Consider the following 15,031-nt stretch of genomic DNA (forward strand, 5'->3'; position numbering starts at 1 on the left):
TTTTGGGGGACTGGTATCAGTTCCACATTAAAAGCAGCGGCCATAAAATTTGTGCCTCAAAGGATAATAGCTTCCATAAACAAATGACAAAGTGAACAGTACCAAACCACTAAAATTTAGTCTTATATTAATCTTCAGGTCAGTTGCAGAACTTCTAGTTTAGCACAGCAGAATTTGAATGTTTGTTTTCTCTAGCTTTGTATAAAGAGAAAAAAACTCCAACCAAACAGATGAAAGCTCAATATGTAGCTGTAAAGACGAAGCCAAATACATGAAACTGCTTGTGTTCTCTTTTAGTGTGATCCAGACTTTTTAGGACTTCTGGATAAATACTAAACTATGCCCTTTCCTTCCTTGGGAAAGGGGAGTGATACCTTACCTACCATGTGGTTCTCTGAAAGATAATAAAATACAGGATACTTTACTGCAAACCTGATTTCTTTCAACTGGCCAATCTCATTTTCCCATTTTTACAAACAGCTGATTTTCTAGGACATTTCATGAAGTTGTTAAGGCTCTGACAACCACAAAAAAAGAAAGTTCTAGTCCAGTTTAACATTTTTCTATGGAAAGGAATGTATGCCTACATCAGAGCATGTAACATTGACATGTCAGACACATTAGTTTCCTGAAAACACCATCTTCTCTCTCTGTAATAATGTGAAAAGCTAATAAGGCCAGACTACTCAAAAATACTCACTCAAAATGTCTTGGCTTATATTAACATATGACCCTTCCTAGGCAGGTGGAAAGAAAATGGAGCTATGGAACAGTTTTCTGAGGGCTAGGATTGATCTGTCCATTTCTTTCCTTAAAGAGAGAAACAGTGTGCCTTCTCCAAAGTACTCCTGAGCAATTTTCCTTATCTCAAGGTATGGCCTGCTTGTTTTATATAGATAGAGGGTGAAAATTGCCAGGGTACTGTGGAGATCACAAAACAAGCATAGGATTCCAGGCTGAACTGTTTCCTTCTTTACAAGTGATTTCTCATATCATCTGTTGTACACTTGCAGGCATAAGGGGACAAAAAAACCCAAAACAACAGTGGGAAAATGTTGTGGAACACTTTTTATAGACTTAAGGGGGCTTTCTTTTGGAAACACTACATACAATGTACAGCATTTTCTGCAGGACAAGTGTGTATGTATGTGTGTATGTTAAGGAAAAATATTATTGCCTTTAAAATCTTCTGTAAAATTAATTGATTCTCAGCAATAAGCATATAATGCGGGAAAAAGAGAAAGAGTAATCCCAAGGAAGAAAACAAATTCCTGAAGAACTTATTTACTCTGAATAAACAAGCTAATTTCTCAGAGGTGTTGCTCTATGAGTAAATCTTAGCAGAACCCCTTTTTTACTCCCTTTTGAAAAGTCAAGAATATAAAAAGTAATTTTTGAAAGGATGCAAACCAGATCTTGTCATCTTAAGTTTCCTCAGTATTCCACATTTTTTTAATATTTTTCTTCTTTAAATATTTATGACCATTCTTCTAAATATTTTGATAGAAATAAGAGACACCAAGGATCCATTTGGCCATTCCACAGTTAAAATATATTTAGTCTTTTCAGCTTAATTATAACATTCAAATATGCTTTATGTTGAATGTATTATATGTGATTTAATTCATGCTTTGAAACTATGTAGCCACAACCTACTTTATCAATAAACACAGACAACTACAAAGTCTGAAATTTTACATTTTACATAAGGTACTTACTAGCCAAAAGATTATTTTCCTGCATGAGCTCATGAGCCTTCTCCTCCAATTTCTGAATAGAGTCAAAAGGCTGGAAGCGGTCCAGCAACACACAGGAAGAGATATTTACAATAAGCTGTGCCAACAGGTCGATCTGTTTACTTGCTGAGCTGTTAAGCATCTTGCTCGTCATAGTTTCTAGGATGAGGGAAAAAATTGGGCTTGCTTAGTTTTAAATAACAGGACAGAAAAGTGTGGTGTCACTTGCACATCCTATAAAAGTAAATCCTCTTTGTATTTAAAAATAAAAATCAAAAAAACAAGGAAATTTTAGTGTGAACTTGTGGAAGTGCAGTTCATGCCTCAGGGCTTTTAGAAGCCTTCAGCTACCCTTCCCTCCAATTTCAGAGGAATAAATGCAAATACAAGGGAATTACTGTACTTCAGGCATCATAACAGATATTAATTGTGGTTGGAACTGCTAGGAAACAGAGAAAAAGCAGCCTTGAAGCCTTGGGTTTCTCAGGCTGCACAAGGACAAGAAATTATAACAATGATTGTGCACTGCAGGGTGCATGAGAGACGTGATGTTTTGCAGAAGGCATGTTTTCAAAGAGGTGTTGCCTTCTTGGACCAATGAGTCTTTTCCACTTTGTTTTGCACAAACTACCCTATAAAGTGTAGTGTTTCTTTAAATAAAGGTCTCTTTTGCTTCTCCATTACACAAGAACTACATTGCATTATCCTTTTGGCTGCTCCCCTATAGCTAAATGCAACAATTAATCTCTCATTTAGCAACATATTATCCAGTTCTTTTCTCCTTGATATTGTTAATATTTCAAGAACTATGTTATACACAGCATAAACATTTTGATAGAAGTCCTACATATAAAAGCATCTGAAAAAAGTCTAATGATCTCTTTATTTTTACTTTATCTATAGATCCAGGATGAGCATATGCCTCAATCAAAACCTGGTTTCTAAAAAACTCAACCTCTGGAGGAATTCAGATCTTCATCTTTTGGTAAAGAGTGTGGGGATAATGCTATATCATTATGTTTGAGAGAATAATCAGAAGGATAGCATGATCTATAACTAATCTTAACCCATCTAGATTTAATAAAAATATCTGAGTTTCTCAGGTAATAAACAATGCTATAAAACATCCAACACAATTTTCCATCTTAAATTTCCAACATTCACTTGAAGATATAAGCTTTAAAAAGGATAGGTGATGACCTCCTATGATAACAGTGGTGACAGACAAATCCTGGACCGTAGTCATTATTCAGCATCAGCACAGGAAATATTACAATAGGGAGGCAGATAAGTGGAAAATGTATGAAGCAGTCTGAAGAAGAGGCATGATTAACAGTGAGAAAGGGTAAAGTGCACAAGGAGAAAAAGTAGAGGAACTGACAGTCTAGAATTCAAAAGATAGGCAAGCAGTGACAGGGTGAATTCATAGGTTGAAAGAAACCATAACCGAATAGAGATAATAAATGTCGTATTTATGGCTATCCTTGAAGAGGACAATAAAGAAACACCCATGCTGGCCCTTTTATTTTACAGCATTAGAGAGAAGAGAAGAGAATATTCCTAACATTAAGTCCAAATGGCAGGGTTTTCATATGCATTTTTATATATGTGTATGTAATTATGTATAGCCCTATATGCATTATTCTGTATGAAGACAGGCTGAAAGGGTTAGGGCTGTTCAAGCTGGAGAAGAGAAAGCTCCAGACAGACCTTGTAGCACCTTCCAGATCTTATTGTGGCCTGAAGGGGGCCTAGAAAAACACTGAGAACTGACTTTTTACAGCAGGACAAGAGGGAATGGCTTTGAACTGTACAAGAGAAGGTTTAGATTGGAACAGAGAAGCTGTGAATGCCCCAAGCCTGGAAGTGTCCAAGGTCAGGCTGGATGGGGCTCTGAGCAGCCTGGTCTAGCAGAAGGTGGCCCCATGGCAGTGGGGTTGGAGCTATATCATCCTTAAGGTCCCCTCCTACTGAAAGCATTCTATCATTGAGTGATACCTACACACCCAAAACCTTAATTTGAAATCAATAATTAGATGGAAAAGCTTCTCTCCCGAGTTAAATTGTTGAATATTTTAACATAAGAAATACATCTATATTTCTGTTGGCTTGGAGTGTGGTGTACCTAAACATTTCTGGGAAAAAACCAGTCTTACTGTGCATGAACTTCTGTACTCCATCACAGAAACAGAACATATCTGAAAAAATACAATCTACATTAATGTTTTAAAATCGAGATCTGTAGGGTTGATGACTTTCTTTTTTCCCCGTTTATAAAGTAACAATTATAAATTAAAAGCTTGATAAATCTGTGTAACAAAATATGAAGGTAATAGTGAAAAAAATAAGTCAGCCCTCATCTTCCACTCACTTGTTTAACCTATCATTAAGTAACTGGGCGGAAATAGAAATGCTTTATGTAAAACCATTGGGTGGAAGTGTTATTTAAGCAAAAATAAAAAGTTACTGGAAGAATAAATTGGAATAAATCAAGAAAAAGTAAATTTAGGTCAGAAATTAGAAGAAAGTTTCTAGTTATCAGAAGATTTGGGTGGTGGCACAGTTTTCAGTGATGGCATTACAGCTGTTTGTTTCCTGCCTTCTAAAGACACATAAAATTATTTCATTACAATGAGGACAGCAGAGAGCAGCACAAAGGAAAGCTGCTTGTTTTGGTCTGGTTTTTTTATCACCCTGCCTGTTATACACAGAGTCACATGTAGCCCTCTGTAAGATAGCAAAAAAAGAAAATTCATGTCTGAGAGAAATCAAAAGGACAAGAGAGAGACTCAAAAAACAAGAATTTAAGAGAGGAGCTCGCAGCACAAATGCCTCCCAGTGCCTCCTGAAGGTTTGTAAGGACTCAGCCCAGCAAGGAGCTCACAAATTCTAGTGGGACAGGATTTATATAAGATCAGTAGGAAACTACTGAGAGATGCTGGCTGCAAAGCTTTCCTAGACAAAAACAATTGTCTTGCCCACACACAGCTGGCTTAGAAAGTAAAGGGACTAAAAAGAAAACCACAAGTTTTTCAGCCCTCAGCCTAAATATTTACCTTGCTCCATCTAAGTAAATATGAGTAAATCCTGCTAACAGTTTTAGGAATTGATAACCTTGCGAGGTCTTGCAAGCATGATGATTTTATAGAGACATTGGAAAAGTTCTAAATCTATCCACTTTGTCCATGACACTTTCCAGCAGGAGTAGCATGGAAAAAACCATCACTAAGTCTGTTAACATTTTTTATATCAATGTAGAGAAATAAAAAAATACAAACACAAGCACCTTGTATTTGAGGGTAATTAAAAGTCATCTGTACGAGAATGTAGATGTGATAAAAGAAGGGAATATTTGCTTTAGTTAGAAGGCACAATCACAGAGATTGGGAGACTTTAGAAAGCTGGAGCTTTGGATGAAAATAAAGATTGTGAGTGGCAAAACCAGTAACATGAATATATTCAAGGTTTTAATTGGACTCAAGCAAGGTAATTACAGGACTAAACAGCTGATGCAATATAAGATTAAAGAAATTTAAAAGAAAAACAATGTAAGAACAGAGGTTTACAGTTAAGTTACTCATTATTATGGTCTAATAAAATGAACAAAAAGCACATAAGCTAAGATAAAAATAAGAGTGCATATCTTTTTTTCAAGTAAAACAACCAAGCAAGTCTATACAAAGAAGCATAATAAATGCAGAGGAGAGCTCTGGCACTTTGGAGAGATCAGTTTCACAAAGGAATAAATGCTCTTGTGGTCTCTAGCCCCTATGGATTTTCAGTTTTTATATTTTTATACTAGGTTAATTTTGTCAACTGTATTCCTTTCAAATAAGGAAATTTTAGTTTCATAAGCCACTCTATCTAAATCATATTTTCTCTTGACTCTCCAAACTGCTAACCATTTATTTCATGTTATCAAATATCCTTACTTCTGTTAAAAAGCTATAGCTTGAGAAACACAGGTACAGATTTCTTTGATGTTGTCTGCATCAGTGAAGATGGATCTGATAATTCCAGAGATCATGATATCTATTTAATGGAATATTTTTTGTCCATAACCTACCATGCAGTTCTCAGTGTTAGGTACACAAACAAAATCCAGGTATTACTCAACTAATAGATTGAGACAGCAATGTTTTCAGCATGCCCTGAAGTTTAAGAGATTTGCTCTTTCCTCCATCCTATCTTTCCAATTTTGTGGTTCTGTGGGGTTGGATTTTAGCTGTATTATGATCCATCTTCACCTGGAGGGTGAGCTGTGCCCAACCCAGACTAGCCAGCAGTTCACTGGATAAGAAAATCATCTGAAGAGAAAGCAAGTTCAAATTTGAGTCCCTTGCCTAAGGAGGACACAGAGCCCAGACTCTTTCCAGTTTGAATTCCAGATACCATTTGCCATTTTTCTTACTGAAAGTGGGTACAGGCAGTCCTGGTCTTCAAAGAAAGCCTTCAAACCAAGGCTGATTTCAACTAAATCTCACAACCTGTCTGCTAAAGAAAAGCCACCAGCTCACACTAACTGTGACTGCACCAGCTCAGGGCAGTAGTATGAGAATGAGTTAGAATGAGAACACATTTCATTTACAAGCTCTCAGGAGCCTCTGTGGATTTTGTCCATCTCCTGGCTCGAGGCAGATACAGAAAACCAATTAAAGCTGTATTGCAGGTACATTTATTTATTTTATCTGTAGTCTTAATTCTTTGACTGTAAAGCAGACTTCATGACCTACATTTCTGTAAAGTCAATTTTTTTGAAGCAACAAGGGTCACAAAGTGTCTGTGTGGGGGTACCTGAGAGCTCATCACCACCCTCCAGAAAGCAGCTGGAGCAGATTTCTGTTTGGATCATAATTATTCTAACTGCTCTTTCTACCACAATCCTCCCCTAGGAAGTGCCCTGCTCCCTTTGTCCATGATGTCACACTGTCTGTTGCTCCATTTTATCCCACTTTTCCCTCTCCCTGTTTCTCAAAACCATGAACTTCTCTTAAATGACATCAGGATCAGCTTCAGTGCAGAGTTTTCCTTCTGGCACATGCTGGCAAGCATTTTAATGTTCGTGCACCCCTACCTTACTAACAGCTGGACATACTGATTTTTTTATTTTTTTTTTTTTCAATTATCAAATTCTTATAAAATTAAGTTAAATAACTTAAATTTATGGCATAATCCTTTCTCTTCTCCTACTTAAATCCTTGAATACCCCAAATGAGTCAAAATAATAATTCCCCTTCTCCTCCATTAAGAACCAGTCCCCTTGGGCTATCTCCCTAACTCTGGAGGCTCTGTGACACAACTGATTCTGGATAAACAGAGAAAAAAGGTAGAGAATTTTTGATCCAACACAATGCATCCAATCTCGTTTTCTATTTATTTCCCTCAAAATTTACTACAAAAGTATGCTTCTACCTAATGGAACTGTGGTTACAAGATTTATATTTCCCTTCACTCCTTTTAAGTATGGTTGATGTGTTCAAAACTCTCCCATGACGCTTTTCCACTTCTGACTTGTTACCAATATTGTTTCAATATTTGAAATTCAAATTATCCAGTCAACTCAAAAGAAAAAAGACAATTCCATTTGAGACTAGCTCAAGAGGATAAAGTCTCTTATTAACTTATGTATTACTTGTGTAGGTAAAATATTCAATTTCAACTACATGTAGCTCTAAGTGGAAGTCTAACAAGACAAACCATTACATGTAATTTCATATACTTACCATATGTTTGCATTTTTTTAAGGAGTTTTTCCATGTTGATATCCAAATTACTTTCTATGAAATGCTTTACAAAATTGTTTTGCAGGGCTTCCTGAAACAAAAAGTGGTGGAAGTTACCTCAGGTTTATCTTCTCTAAGGAAATACAATACACATATGTATTAATGTCCAGTTCCATTTCCAAGATTTCCTTCATGACACTGCAGAAGTCATTTAGCTTCTCCATGTCTTCAGTCTTTCCCTCTTAACAGGTTAACACCACACATTTCAAATAAATGGCAAGGGGGAGGGGAAGAGATTTAGGAGAGGAGACAGGGATAGCACAAATATGTAGAATGGAAAAGCCCCAGTAACAAGAATGCCTTTTTTTTATAGTCAATATTTTCCTCATCAGTTTTTTTTTTTTTTAAATCAGCTTCACATTTTGATAGAAAACATAAGAAATGAGCAAACAAGTACCAACACCATTTTATTTCCCCTGCTGTTCAATGATAGTGGAGCAATATCAGAGAAAGTGAGGCAACATTGCTCTTCAGTATTTTCATGTCAGAAGTTTCTCAGCATCAGTCTGTAGGTTCATAACCTCAAGCTAATTTCCCTCTTTTTCACCTCTTTTTAAATATGAAGTCAGATATATGAGTGGTTTTGCATGTTTAGAAATACTGTCTAGATCAAACAGCAAAAAGCTGGAAAATAGAAAGATCTCCCACAGCTCACCAACCTGCAATCGTGAGACTGTGAGAACATTTCTACTGGTTTTGAAAACCTCAGACATCCTGAGCCACGTCTCAGAATAAGTCTTCAAGTTTTCCACAAAACCAAAAGTGAAATTCGCCTGGGGAAAAAAAATAAATGGAAACAATTGAAGTAAAACATGTGCACAGTAAATTTTAAGAAGCAGAAAAAACTGACATGCTTTTGATCTTCTGCAACTCCTTCCCATTCCTTTTTGATAGTCAGTAATAATAATATTCATGTTTTCTTCTTTTTTTTCCTTTCTATCATATAGACTTCTTTATTTTATAGTGTGTCATTCATACAGTGTATCAGAGGGGTGCTTGAGAAAGAAAAAAAGAAATGCAGTTAGGACACACTCAAAAGAAAACCTCTCAGTTGTGGGTCTTTTATTCAAACAAGTTTGACAGAGTGCATAATAAAACTGAAATTTGAAAGCACAATTTGGACAATAAACACAACTGATTAATCAATCTGTTTCAAAATACTCTCACAGGGAAAGACTTGAGTAAAGCAAAATATATGCTGTCCCAGTCAAAGACAGGTTACAATTTCTCTCTTAGTAAACAACCAGCAATTTTTTTTCCAGCCTATTTTAAACAGATCACAAGTATACTCAAGACTAGAAAATATTGCACTATCTTTTTGTTTAAATTGGTGTTATCAGTCACAGAAGTGCATTTAAGAACAATCCAGCAGAGTTGTTATGATAAAAATTGTGACATTTTCCAGCAAAGACTGTCTGCAGTGAGTTGTAAACTCCAATTTGGGACCCCACTTTTTGCAATAATTCCTGTTGAAAGTATACAATTTCTGCCACAGCTTTTTAAGTGGCTTTTTCAAAATCTCACTCTTAGAGCAACATGAGAAAACAATTTCTGGTGTCTCTTTCCTCCTCTTTGTAACACAGAATGCCTTAAAGAGACCTTGAATGTAATTTTATTTCCCTAAAAAACATGATGCCTTTAACTTCAATGAGAATCCACATTCCATTTTAAACAGCAATAAGTCATTAGGATTGAGGAGAAAGTGATTCTAAATGTTAAACTAAACCTGCTGTTAGGTAAACTAATGTTCTTCTGATCAGAAGATTGAAACCCCAGACCATGCACAACAGTGACAAGATGAAGGAGACCAGGAAGGCTGTGAGGGTGGCAAACAGGGAGTTTGGGAAGTTGCTTTCTCCCCAGGACACAGCAACCACAGGTCACAGCTGAACACAAGGAGATCAAACTTTCAGACAGCACTAGAAACTACTATACCAAGCAGCTTGTAAGATCTGGGCTGAGTAGAGCTTAGTGCTTCTTAACTTGATCCTGAACAGCACAAAGGAATATTTTTTGTGCTGAAATTGTTTTCAAAGAGCAACAGTAACTATAATGTGCTTGTATTCACCTCCTTATGCAAAAAAAAAAATTACTGCAACATGGATTTTTGGAAAAGATGAGCTTTCTAAAATGTAGGCACTTATTTGAAAGAAATTAAGAGCAGCAAAGTGGTAAGTTGTCTGCAGAAGGTACAGAGTCTAAGGCAGCATAGAGGAAAATGTGCCTATTAAAAAAGATTTGGGGAGGACTATATATACACACACACACATTACAAAGCATGTAACCAGGAAGGTTACATACAAAAAGAAAAAAAAATCCTAGAGGGGGAAAAAATTAAAAAATAAAAATTAAAAAAAAAAAAAGAAAAAGAAAAAAAAAAAGAGTTAGTTTAAAAGCAGTTTGACTTTATCATTCATGACCACAGGCATTGGGAAGTTCCCATGTCAGAAGAATTCTCCATGCAGAACACTTTGGAGAATCTGTGTCTAATCAAAGCAGTAGTAAAAAATAAAGTCCTACAACTTAACAAAATGAACAATAAGTAGTTTCTAGGAAAAGATAATGTCCAGTCAAGAATTCCAAAAGTACTCAAGGATTAAATAGCTGAACAATTCCCTTGTTATGAGGGTAGTAGAAAGTAACAAATGCAAAACTCTTTATAAAGATGCTAAGGGAACCAGAGGGTTGCAGACTAATAATTCTGAAACCTAAGTTTTAATTTTTTATACTAATAATAAATTACAATAAAGAGTAGTAGTAAATAGAGAATATAAATAATTAGACCTGGGAGATAAAAATATAGAATACTAAAATAGAAGGTGCCACAGTCTGAAGTGGAAGAACAAGGAAGTGAGGAAGAGATGGTTGATGCAGAACTCACCACAGGCACAATAGGAATTCGTACAATCCAAAAAGCAAGGGGACAAATTACAGGAGCAAAGTCCAGGCAAGCCTGACGCTAAAGTTTTTTGGAAATAGCAGAAAATTCTTCAAAAGTGATTGCTGATTCTAAGAACTCTGAAAATCTTCTGAAATAAGAAATACTTCCATAAGAGTGGGGGGAAAAAAAAAAAAAAACAAAAAAAAAAAAAAAAAACAAAAAAAAAAAAACAAAACAAAAAAAAAAAAAAAAAAACAAAAAAAAAACAAACAAAAAACAAAACTTAGTTGTGAAAGCAAATGTCAAATATATCACATGTGGCCTTTGAGCTGCTGGATGCCAGCTGGCACTGACCTGTTTTACCCTTACAGCCTGTAAATGTTCTCACAGCCTGTTTCTGTGACTGCCACCACCATCACTCCACACAGTAGAACTGCTGCCTTCTCTGAAACTCAAACCCAGCAACCTCACAGCTTATCAAAGAATGGCCAATTACACACCCTCAAATTTAATAGTCCATGTGGAAAACTTAGGGCATATGTCAGAGCATACAAATATCAGTATTCTTCAAAGCTGTAACCTGATACTTTTTTCTCCTAGTAAATAGATGACATGTGGCCACACAATCTAAAGGAAACTAGAACTGTTCCAATTTCAGTAGCAGATCAGGCTTGCAGGGGCTACAGGGTTGGGCTTTAGTAGCAACATTTGAGACACTGGGGACAGTATTTTGCATTTAAACTTTGTGTTAAAGCTATAGCTGATATTTCTGTAACAAAAACAAGGAAATCTCCCACTACTTCCATATTCACATAAACAGATGCCCATTCATAACTCCTTGTTATATTTACAGGACTGGGAAGAGGGGAAAGAGCATATTTACAGAGATTTCTGAATAAGCTGATGGAACTTCTGTTAGTCTGAGAATATATAAGTAGAATAAGAGTCTCTATCAGAAATCTTTCTATTGTTCCAGAGCACTAAACCCCACCCCCCAAAAAACAGCCAAGCAACCAACAAACCCAAAAAAACAGCCCACAAGTCAACTTCTTTCTGAACTGTATTACTCAGTCCAGATTTCACTAGAAGGTGTATGGGGGAATATTCTTTATGGGAAGATATTCATCTTTCCTACAGATTTTTTTGAGAATGGATGTTTGCCATATTAATTGGCAAAAAAAATGTGGAAATGTTTTAAATGTTGTATTCTATCATTGTAACATAGATATGTAATATAAGTTCAAAAATATATGTAATATTTATCATTTCTTATATCTTCTTCTTTATAGAATTTCCATCTATGAACAACAAGAACAGCTTTATTTTTAACTGACTAGAAATTTTAAATTAATTGTGCTGTATCCAGAGCAATAACCAATGTTCTCCAAATTACATTATCTAACTGCAAAATATGAAATCATTCAATCTTCTTTTCCAATGCAGAACAGAAACTATAAAATTATGTACTACATGCTATCTACAATGGGGTTTTTGTCTTAGGTTTTTACTATTTTTTTAGAACACAAATCACAAAGTTTTTAATTTACAGAGAATATAGCTACCATCACATTTAAAGTTATTATGGTCTTTTGGTGTACCACTTACAAGCAGCAATATTTTTTCCAAATTTCCATTCTTGCAATAACTAACATTGCAGGGTAAAAGTTATATATTTAGAGGATCAATGCAAAATTTCCAGAGAAATCCAAAACAAGTCATAAACCCTCCTCTTACAGAAACACCTCTAATCTAGGCATGAAGAAAAGTGTCATTGTCAACAATTCACACTCAAGACAGAGCACCAACCATGGCAGAACTGCAGAGATAGTAAAACATCAGCATCCACACATACAGCACCTCAGTCACGACTGGTCACTCAGCTACTGGTGTTAGAAACAATCAGTAAGGATGAACTGTAGATTTCTTAATTTTTATTTTTTTTTTCAGCTCAGTGACTCCCTAAGAACAAGGTTTTTTCCCAGGGGACATCCCTTCCCACAGGTCCCCATTACAATTGCTGCCCCATTACAGTTCCCATGACAAGAAAATATTGAAGGCAAAAGCTTCCCTAAATATGAGCACCCTACACCTTGATTCAGCATGATTCACATGGCACTTTTACTAACATGTCCTTTTTATTCTTTCTATGCATGGTTTAAAGGACTTTGAGCAAAATTCTGCTTTTCACACTGACTTTGAACCACTACAACAGGTAGGATAAAAGTTAAGAGAAGCATTAAGGTTAAATGGGGAAACAGGTGAGACCTCAGGTTGGATCTATTTTTCTGAAAGTTGCTTCTGCCTACTCTGAAAGAAGTGGAACTTAAAATGAATTACAAAGACAAAATCAATACAGAGAAATAGTGGCATTTTTTGATACTCACCTTCTCCATCACCAGGTCAATCATGTTGATGTTTGAATTGTACAGTATCTTCCCATGTAATAAAGGTTTCAGGAAGGTCCACAGCAAAGCCCCATTAGGAGCCTGCAAAATCTCCTGATAAAGCTTCAGGCAAAAAGGAGCTGCAAAAACCAAGACAGACTCACAGTCAAGGTGGATGACACAGGGGAAATTAAAGTGTTTTTATTCAAATAAAAGTTTGAGTCTTATTTTAGAGCCTACCACAGCACCATGCCAAAAACTATTACTAGTGTTTTGGTAACAACACCATCCAACTGCCACTAAGCAATCAGCACAGGCCTCTATAGAAATTGCTTAAACACAACCTATGATGGTGTTGAGGATGCAGGATCTAAACACTGAGGAGGGAAAATAAACCAGAATCTTAAGAGCTCCTCACATTTCTGAAAAGCTGCCTGTGAATCCCATCTATGCTAAATGTCACATTTGTGCATTTTAGAGCAGAAGGACATATGCAAAACCTCTGCCCACAGAAGTGAATTCAGAGGGAAGAGTCACCTTAAAAGAAAAATAAAATTCCTTCGACACCCTCCGTTGTTCTCCAACTTTGGATTCCTATATAAGAAAGCAGGAATGTACAAAATCCTTCACAAATACAGACTTTAATTTTTTGTATGATCTTACAGAGCCTACCAAAAAGACAGGCAAAAAATTGTCATGATACTCAACTTCTTGATTTAAAAAATACAGTCAATTATCTTTTCCATTCCCTAGCAAAAAGGCACATTCATACATTACATGGGGTTACTAATTCATTAGGTTCAGGTCCTTCAGAACTAGGATCTAAAGAACAGTTTCCAAGATATCCCACTGTATTTGTACTCATGTAAAGGCACTGAGTTCCTATAAGGAACATCTAGATTTTTATGCCCAACTCATGTTTTGGGGGGTTTTATCCTCTATTAAAAGTGTTTACAGAACATCCTGTTCCTAGTGCTCTGAAGAATATTTAATAATGTCATTAACTCCTCAAGGAAGACAAATCTTTTTACATAATGAAGAACTAGGCCAAAATCACTTAAACTCCTGGCAAAAGTTAAAGAAAGAAGTGTCAAAAATGTTTCATTAAGAAAGGCCAGTTCTTTACCCGAATTTTTACTTTCTTGAATGAAACAACCATTATTAAACACGATCCTTAACAAACAATAGCAAAGAATTAAGAGGCTACAAGTGAGCCAGAGAGAAATGTCAATAGACTAAGGACACAGAATCTTGGTTTGCTGTGTTCTTCAGAAAGTCATTGGGAAGCATTTGGTATACACAAAATACATACAGGTTAATCACTGTGAAGTGGTATAAATCAAGTTTCTGTGGCTTCAATTTTATTTTTTTTTTTAATTTTCATTTTCCATTGCCCCATGTACAAGTTTATAAAATATGGGCAACAGTATTAATTCACTCATGGAAATGTTAGAACTAACTGATACCTTAAATATTTCAGAGTCCTATGGTAAAAAGGTCTTACAGCAGAGTTGTGACAACTTGGAAAAATTTGAAAAAAATAAAATAAAAATCAAGAAACAGTGCTTCTGGCCTAAATGGCTGTTAAAGAGCCTAAGCACCAAACAATCTGTCTAATCAGCCATCCAGCTGACTTTGTTCTTCCAGCAGGAAAGAGAGGCAGAGCTGCCTGCTACCACTGCACCCACACATGCAATGAGAAAGCCAAAGCAGAGCTCTGGCTCCCTCCCAAGGGTCCCAGCCAAGCCAGGAGCAGTTTCTGCCTGTAGAAACCAACAGATGACAGCCTAGTGTCCCCAGTGACACTCTATCACTGCATTCTTCTCCTCAGGGCCACCTGGGGCACTAACAAGGTTATTAACAATATTAAAATTAATCAGGGTGAGTCAAATGGGTATTGAGGAAAGGGAGCAAAGGTGAAACTATATGAGAGTTAAGGGATTTTTCTGAGCACTTGACAAACAAAATAGGAATACCAACTATTACAAACCTCACTCTATACAGAAGGTTTGCATATTTTACTGCTCAATAATACCACAGCTTTTTGTTCACCCAAGAAAGGCAAGCAGCAATAAATACTCAATCTTGTATCTCAAAGATATATTTTTAATACCAAGTGCTTTAAAATTGTTAATAAAAATGTCTCGAAGACAGGGGTACTCTTATTTATTATTTGCAAACATAGAAAATAAACAGAATCTCTCACCCACAATCATCTCATAGCTACTTGTATTGATCAACACTTTG

At 36.0% G+C, this 15,031-nt stretch overlaps 1 protein-coding gene across 1 annotated transcript in view; it reads right to left on the bottom strand.

The window, feature by feature from the left end:
* The window catches only part of ABCA13 (ATP binding cassette subfamily A member 13), a 164,766-nt gene that overhangs the window by 106,282 nt on the left and 43,453 nt on the right, over positions 1-15,031 (bottom strand). The window contains 4 exon segments of the mRNA XM_056484532.1: positions 1,719-1,895; positions 7,460-7,550; positions 8,179-8,292; positions 12,785-12,924. Coding sequence (XP_056340507.1) covers positions 1,719-1,895; positions 7,460-7,550; positions 8,179-8,292; positions 12,785-12,924 — 522 coding nt within the window.

The sequence above is a fragment of the Oenanthe melanoleuca genome, chromosome 2 (assembly GCF_029582105.1).
Source record: "Oenanthe melanoleuca isolate GR-GAL-2019-014 chromosome 2, OMel1.0, whole genome shotgun sequence".
In the NCBI taxonomy this organism is placed as follows: domain Eukaryota; kingdom Metazoa; phylum Chordata; class Aves; order Passeriformes; family Muscicapidae; genus Oenanthe; species Oenanthe melanoleuca.